Source organism: Nerophis lumbriciformis, linkage group LG15 (assembly GCF_033978685.3).
Source record: "Nerophis lumbriciformis linkage group LG15, RoL_Nlum_v2.1, whole genome shotgun sequence".
Lineage (NCBI taxonomy): Eukaryota > Metazoa > Chordata > Actinopteri > Syngnathiformes > Syngnathidae > Nerophis > Nerophis lumbriciformis.
Genome location: NC_084562.2, coordinates 10687740 through 10696414, shown reverse-complemented (window position 1 = coordinate 10696414; position 8675 = coordinate 10687740). Strand labels below are relative to the sequence as shown.

General features: G+C 38.7%; 1 protein-coding gene across 1 annotated transcript; it reads right to left on the bottom strand.

Moving 5' to 3' along the window:
- Positions 1–387: 387 nt before the first annotated feature.
- Positions 388–7130, bottom strand: slc25a44b (solute carrier family 25 member 44b). The gene is made up of 4 exons (XM_061974860.2): positions 6970–7130; positions 3782–4450; positions 3562–3689; positions 388–1864 (listed from the first exon to the last, which is right to left on the bottom strand). The coding sequence occupies exons 2-4, from the start codon at positions 4446–4448 to the stop codon at positions 1673–1675; spliced, it is 987 nt and encodes a 328-aa protein (XP_061830844.1). The 5' UTR covers positions 4449–4450; positions 6970–7130; the 3' UTR covers positions 388–1672.
- Positions 7131–8675: the final 1545 nt, after the last annotated feature.

Genomic DNA, 8675 nt, shown 5'->3' with positions numbered 1-8675 from the left:
CAACATTTTGCTCACACATTTGTTGACAAAGTGGTGACCCTCACCCCATTATTGTTTGTGAATGACTGAGCATTTCATGGAATCTACTTTTATAACCAATTATGGCACCCACCTGTTCCCAATTTGCCTGTTCACCTGTGGGATGTTCCAAATACGTGTTTGATGAGCATTCCACAACTTTATCAGTATTTATTGCCACCTTTCCCAACTTCTTTGTCACGTGTTGCTGGCATCAAATTCTAAAGTTAAACTTTTTTTTTTTTGCAAATAATCATTATCAGTTTGAACATCAAATATGTTGTCTTTGTGGCATATTCAACTGAATATGGGTTGAAAATGATTTGCAAATCATTGTATTCCGTTTATATTTACATCTAACACAATTTCCCAACTCATATGGAAATGGGGTTTGTAGAATAATTATGGTTTTACATATCGAAAACAATGCATAAAACATGGAAATTATTAATTAAATGGTTAAATCAACATTTAAAATAAGTTTTACCATAAACCACTGATGAGTGGATGCCACCAGTTTTTGGCATCAATCCAACAATGTTCCTCACCTTCTTTATCAAAGGTCTGAAAACTTTCTTTGATTCCATGCTTGCTATTTTGCAGCTGTACTCAATTAATAAAAGCGCAGACACGCGAGACTCGTCTGTTTTGGCACTCAATTCACCTGAATGACGACTTCCACACAATGTTTGGTTGTGTGCTAACAGACGGTTAACGAAAACTAGGTCAACATTTGGGCAAAGATTTTCGTATATGAGAAGTGAGGTGTAAGAAAACCAAGGTACCACTGTATGTTCTTGTAAATTGCATTTCAACATAATTCCTTAAAGTAGTTTTCACATTATTTCAGTAAGTTTTCTAAGCAAAGTCCAAATAAAATCCCTGCATCACCGTAAGTGTTACCCCAATATAGGTTATATCTTACTCATTAATAGTTTGTTGCATTAAAATTGCCACATTACCCCCCAAAAACTGTACAAAAGCAGCAAGGTCCCACCAATAAAATGTCCTTATTCATGGTGACAATGGCATTAATTTAGATGTCTAAACTAATTCCATCCATCCATCCATCCATTTTCTACCGCTTGTCCCTTACAGGGTCGCGGGGGGTGCATTATAAAGAAACACCAACACCAAATAAAAACACTAAGCATAATAAATTGTAAGACATTATTAAAAACAAATGTACGGATTCAGTTTGTGCTTAAAAGGGTACAACACACACAACAAAACTGCACTTGTTAAACCTGGAACACGCACACAGTCTAATAGTTGTGTTCCTCCAGTACTTAGGTTTGCTTTGTTGCACGGAATTTGCCATTTTGTCATCCATTATTAATTACAACACATACACAACATACCTACAAAACAGATATATTTCACAAATGTTACTTGATAAAGGCAAAAACAATTTAAAAAAAGGCAAGAGTAGTACTAGTAGTAGCAATAGTGGTACTTCTAACCTGATGTTGGCCCACCACGTTGGATCTCTTGATGATGTAGAGCAGTTGACACCAAGCACAAACATTCTCCGAATAACAACAAAAATCAACTGTTTTGGTCTACTTTTAAAAAAGTGAGGTACTTTTGTTTTTGTGTCCTGTATGGAGCTTCTCTTCTCACATGGCACGTGGTCCTGGTGACAAAGTGGCATCTACCAGTGTCTGGAGTCCACCAGCTCAGGCCGCAAACTCACTTTTTTGAGGGTCTCGTAGCCGACCACCATGACGATGGCGGTGGGAGTGGAAGAAATGATGCGGGCCGACAGTCCTTTGGTCAAACCCCAGACGCCTTCGTCCCTGATCAGCTGCCTGAATGTGTCGATGATTGAAGTGCGTCCTTCAACCTAAACAAAATACTATTATTACACCAGCAACAATTTGGTTTGATTCGTTCATAGGGCTGCGAATCTTTGGGCGTCCCACGATTCGATTCAATATCGATTCTTGGGGTCACGATTCGATTCAAAATCTTTTTTTTTTCCGATTCAACGCGATTCTCGATTCAAAAACGATATTTTCCCCATTCGAAACGATTCTCTATTCATTCAATACATAGGATTTCAGCAGCATCTACCCCAGAGTCTGCTGACATGCAAGCAGAGTAGTAGATTTTTGTAAAAAGCTTTTATAATTGTAAAGGACAATGTTTTATCAACTGGTTGCAATAATGTAAATTTGTTTTAACTATTAAATGAACCAAAAATATGACTTATTTTATCTTTGTGAAAATATTGGACACAGTTTGTTGTCAAGCTTATGAGATGCGATGCAAGTGTAAGCCACTGTGACACTATTGTTCATTTTTATTTTATTTTTATAAATGTCTAATGATAATGTCAATGAGGGATTTTTAATCACTGCTATGTTGAAATTGTAACTAATATTGATACTGTTGTTGATAATATTCATTTTTGTTTCACTACTTTTGGTTTGTTCTGTGTCGTGTTTGTGTCTCCTCTCAATTGCTCTGTTTATTGCAGTTCTGAGTGTTGCTGGGTCGGGTTTGGTTTTGGAATTGGATTGCATTGTTATGGTATTGCTGTGTATTGTTTTGTTGGATTGATTAATTAAAAAAATTTAATTAAATTAAATAAAAAATAAAAATGGAAAAATAAATAAATAAAATTAAAAAAAATGTTACGATACATTGAACATATGTTTCTTATTGCAAGTTTGTCCTTAAATAAAATAGTGAACATACTAGATAACTTGTCTTTTAGTAGTAAGTAAAGAAACAAAGACTCCTAATTAGTCTGCTGACATATGCAGTAACATATTGTGTCATTTATCATTCTATTATTTTGTCAAAAATTATTAAGGACAAGTGGTAGAAAATTAATTATTAATCTACTTTTTCATTTACTGTTAATATCTGCTTACTTTCTCTTTTAACATGTTCTATCTACACTTCTGTTAAAATGTAATAATCACTTATTCTGTGGTTGTTTGATACTTTACATTAGTTTTGGATGATACCACAAATTTGGGTATCAATCCGATACCAAGTCGTTACAGGATCATACTTTGGTCATATATAAAGTCCTCATGTGTCCAGGGTCGTATTTCATGAGTGTATAAACATGTGGGGGACCGGTACTTTTCAAAGGCGGTATAGTACCGAATATGATTCATTAGTATCGCGGCACTATACTAATACCGGTATACCGTACAACCCTACCCAGCTGTTAATTGGTTAGAGTGTCCGCCCTGAGATCGGTAGGTCGTGAGTTCAAACCCCGGCCGAGTCATACCAAAGACTATAAAAATGGGACCCATTACCTCCCTGCTTGGCACTCAGCATCAAGGGTTGGAATTGGGGGTTAAATAACCGAAAATAATTCCCGGGCGCGGCCGCCGCTGCTGCTCACTGCTCTCCTCACCTCCCAGGGGGTGATCAAGGGTGATGGGTCAAATGCAGAGAATAATTTCGCCACACCTAGTGTGTGTGTGACAATCATTGGTACTTTAACTTTAATATTCCTTTCCTGGTCGTTTCTAATGAAATGTGAGCTATCTTTGAAATATCCCCGTCGAGGCTTACCTGCACCCTGGCTCTGACAACATCCATCGGGTTGGTGACAGTGGAGGCAGTGGCGGCCGCGAGTGGCCCAGCCATGGCTTGGAGGACAATATGAGGACAGTCAGATGGGGCCAGGTTTGACAGCTGCTCTGTGGAACACATACAGGAAGACGATATGGAAATTTCATTGATTTAGTTCCACTACAAAAAGGTGCTCTGCGAGGAGGAAATTTCAGATTACCAGCATAAAAATGGTAGAACGGCCACCAGACGGCGCTATTTGGGATGTAGGTAAGTAAAGAAGCAACAGCTCCCCTGTAGAAGCCTGGTAAACCATCAGCAGCAAATATTTGGGTCACAATGCTTCTGGTTTGGCCAAACACTCTTTTTGGCTTGCCGGTCTCTGATTTAGAATGAAGGCGAAAGCGGCTGAGGTGCTCCCCCTGGCCTTGCATCATCAGCTGCTGCGACACCACGTCGATGGGCACGGTGATGCTCTGGGCCACCATGGAAGCCGCGCCACCCGCCACCAGCGATTTGACTGTGTTGTCGTCAGAATAGTTGGACACATACTTCCTCACCAGCTCGTAGGTGGTTATGTAAGCCTGGCCAGAGATGATGGTGAAGGTGTTCACCATGAAGCCACGGTATAGGCCCCGAACGCCCTCCGCCCGCAGGATCTTGACGAAGGCGTCGAAGGTGCCGCCGTAGAGGGATTTGCCCCGCTGCACCTGAAGCCGAGTCCGGATCAGGGTGGCCGGGTAGACCGTGGCCCGGATGCTCAAGGTAATGAACACCCCAAAAGAATAGAACTTCCTTTTGTCCAAGTCCTCCCACTCAATGATCTGGATGTTCCTCTTTTGCTGCATGGTGCCATTCGTAGCAGCATCCTCATTTGAATGACTCATGACTGCCAAGAAAAGGAATATTGTTAGAGGGATTTTTGCCTCTTATTAAACACGCAAAAAAAGGTATTACTCTATGTTTATTAATATGTACCGTATTTTTCGGAGTATAAGTCGCACCGGCCGAAAATGCATAATAAAGAAGGAAAAAAACATATATAAGTCGCATTTTTGGGGGGAAATTTATTTGATAAAACCCAACACCAAGAATAGACATTTGAAAGGCAATTTAAAATAAATAAAGAATAGTGAACAACAGGCTGAATAAGTGTACGTTATATGAGGCATAAATAACCAACTGAGAACGTACCTGGTATGTTAACGTAACATATTATGGTAAGAGTCATTCAAATAACTATAACATATAGAACATGCTATACGTTTACCAAACAATCTGTCACTCCTCATCGCTAAATCCCATGAAATCTTATACGTCTAGTCTCTTACGTGAATGAGCTAAATAATATTATTTGATATTTTACGGTAACGTGTTCATAATTTCACACATAAGTCGCTCTTGAGTATAAGACGCACCCACGGCCAAACTATGAAAAAAACTGCGACTTATAGTCCGAAAAATACAGTACTGCACCTATTTTTTTTTTTAATTTGAAAATTCCCGCAGAGATTTTGATAGGCCTGCTATCTGTGCTCTGGACCTCTGGCTGGGGGTCCCAAGAAGCCGCCGCACTTTTAAGATGGTGCCGAGTGTCTGAATCCGAGAGTTCTAGGTGTAACAGTACAAAATGAGCTACACGGCGAGCCTAAACGTTAGCATGCGCACATTAAAATGCTAACATTTAGCATGTGTAAAACCGTTAGCATGATAACAGTTAGCATGTTTCAAATACCAAGTTATATGACTCAAAGATATATGTATGTTTACCATGAATTGATTAACGTGGAACCCGACTAAAACAAGTTGAAAAACGTATTCGGGTGTTACCATTTAGTAGTCAATTGTACGGAATATGTACTGTACTGTGCAATCTACTAATAAAAGTTTCAATCAATCATTCAAAGGCTGCGAAAATAGAGATTTTTTTTTTAAATTAGATGAAAAACTTAGCATGCTTAAGTTAGCTTGCCAGCATGCTATCATTTGCATGCTAACAGGAAACAAATGTCACATACCAAGTTATAACTTTGGTGTAGACGGTTGCAAAAGTAGCGCAAAAAGTTAGCATGCTAATGTTAGCATGTTAGCAAGCTAAGGCACTCCGATTGCCATCCAGCCAAAACAATCAATCAATCCATCCATCCATTTTCTACCGCTTGTCCCTTTTGGGGTCGCGGGGGGTGCTGAAACCTATCTCAGCTGCATTCGGGCGGAAGGCGGGATACACCCTGGACAAGTCGCCACCTCATCACAGGGCCAACACAGATAGACAGACAACATTCACACTAACATTCACACACTAGGGCCATTTTAGTGTTGCCAATCAACCTATCCCCAGGTGTATATGTATGTATATATATATATATATATATATATATATATATATATATATATATATATATATATATATATACAGCTCGGGTGGCGGGGCTCTCCCTTAGAGATAGGGTGAGAAGCTCTGTCATCCGGGGGGAGCTCAAAGTAAAGCCGCTGCTCCTCCACATCGAGAGGAGCCAGATGAGGTGGTTCGGGCATCTGGTCAGGATGCCACCCGAGCGCCTCCCTAAGGAGGTGTTTAGGGCATGTCCGACCGGTAGGAGACCACGAGGAAGACCCAGGACACGTTGGGAAGACTATGTCTCCCGGCTGGCCTGGGAACGCCTCGGGATCCCCCGGGTGGAGCTGGACGAAGTGGCTGGGGAGAGGGAAGTCTGGGCTTCCCTGCTTAGGCTGCTGCCCCCGCGACCCGACCTCGGATAAGCGGAAGAAGATGGATGGATGGATGGATATATACACACATACATATTCCAATATGCGATTTATTTTTTTTTTTTTTTTACAAATACTGCATATTTTTGCATCAACATATTCATATTCACATTTTAGTTCCTCTTTAGCGTCACTCTGGTACTGCTTAGACATTCTTCTTCTAAAATCTTTACATTTTACAGCGTTTCAATGGTTTATTGTATTGGTACCAACAAAATTCCACTTTATTCATTTCTTTTGGATGCAGCAGCATATACACACTGGTTTAAATCTAACTTAGATATTGGGTTTCACTATTTAAAAGCGCTTTGAGCCACTAGAGAAAAGCGCTATATAAATATAATTCTCTTCACATCTGTAGTTATTTCTGCACAATAACTCAGACATGGTAATACTAGCGAGCAGTAGAGAATATAAAGTGATTTTTGGCCCAGGACGTATTTTGCTTTGTTCATTATTGAAATGTTTCTTGCCACCTTATATTGTATATTTTGTAAATGAGATTTCCAGTTCATGTTTACACAAGTCATTAAGATGTAGCTGTCACCTGCTGCATTATTGACGCTAATGCTATGCTAATGCTGGTCACAATGTATATCTAATGTGTTAGCATAGCATTCATGACAGAACACTTACCTCTTTGGACAGATGTTTACGTCCTGAATAATTTGAATAACATAGCGACGAGTAATGTTCGAATATGTCGTTTCTTATCGAACAGTTAAAAGCGAGAAGCTGCGGGAGAGTTGTCGTGTTCGACCTCCGAGCTCACCCAACTTCCGGCATCCATTCCAAACACAGGGGCCGGCTTGACGTCACAACCAATGAGGAGGCTTGTTGTTGGTCTTCCTCGTGTCTCTTTTTACTTGTATGTCGTAGCGCCATAGCGCCCTCTATGGTGAACCATGTGTAGTAAACCTATGTTATTCATATTTAATTGTATTTATTTATTTATCCATCCATCCATCCATTTTCTACCGCTTGTCCCTTTCGGGGTCGCGGGGGGTGCTGGAGCCTATCTCAGCTGCATCTATTTATTTATTTATGTTTTTATTTATTTCTTTGAACTAGGACAATGCATATTCATCAACATAGAGCAACAATGTAAATATGTCGGAGTTAGCGCAATAGCTCATTTTCCTCCGTTATTCATATTTAATTGTATTTATTTATGTATTTATTTATTTAATTATTTATTTGAATTAGGACATTGCATATTCATCAACATAGAGCAACAATGTAAATATGTCGGAGTTAGCGCAATAGCTCATTTCCTCCGTTATTTATATTTAATTGTATTTATTTATGCATTTATTTATTTGAATTAGGACAATGCATATTCATCAACATAGAACAACACTGTAAATATGCCACTAGTAGCGCAATAGCTCATTTTCCTCTGTTATTCATATTTAATTGTATTTATTTATGTATTTATTTATTTGAATTAGGACAATGCATATTCACCTACATAGAGCAACAATGTAAATATGCCGGAGTTAGCACAATAGCTAATTTCCCTCCGTTATTCATCCATCCATCCATTTTCTACCGCTTGTCCCTTTTGGGGTCGCGGGGGATGCTGGAGCCTATCCCAACTGCATTCGGGCGGAAGGCGGGGTACACCCTGGACAAGTCGCCACCTCATCACAGGGCCAACACAGATAGACAGACAACATTCACACTCACATTCACACACTATTATTCATATTTAATTTTATTTATTTATTTATTTGAATTAGGACAATGCATATTCATCAACATAGAGCAACAATGTAAATATGCTGGAGTTAACACAATAGCTCATTTTCCTCTGTTATTCATATTTAATTGTATTCATTTATTTATTTATTTGAATTAGGACAATGCATATTCATCAACATAGAGCAACAATGTAACAATGCCGGAGTTAGCACAATAGCTCATTTTCCTCCGTTATTCATATTTAATTGTATTTATTTATTTATTTATTTGAATTAGGACAATGCATATTCATCAACATAGAGCAACAATGTAAATATGCCGGAGTTAGCACAATAGCTCATTTTCCTCCGTTATTCATATTTAATTGTATTTATTTATTTATTTGGATTAGGACAATGCATATTCATCAACATAGAGCAACAATGTAAATATGCTGGAGTTAGCACAATAGCTCATTTTCCTCCGTTATTCATATTTAATTGTATTTATTTATTTATTTGAATTAGGACAATGCATATTCATCAACATAGAGCAACAATGTAAATATGCTGGAGTTAGCACAATAGCTCATTTTCCTCCGTTATTCATATTTAATTGTATTTATTTATTTATTTATTTATTTGAATTAGGACAATGCA

Excerpts from the sequence above, each read along its gene's own strand:
- slc25a44b (XM_061974860.2), bottom strand. The coding sequence starts at position 4,448 with ATGAGTCATTCAAATGAGGATGCTGCTACGAATGGCACCATGCAGCAA. Across the intron at positions 3,690-3,781 it reads GTTCTACCATTTTTATGCTG|AGCAGCTGTCAAACCTGGCC; the intron begins GTAATCTGAAAT and ends TGTGTTCCACAG. Across the intron at positions 1,865-3,561 it reads TTGTCAGAGCCAGGGTGCAG|GTTGAAGGACGCACTTCAAT; the intron begins GTAAGCCTCGAC and ends TATTTTGTTTAG.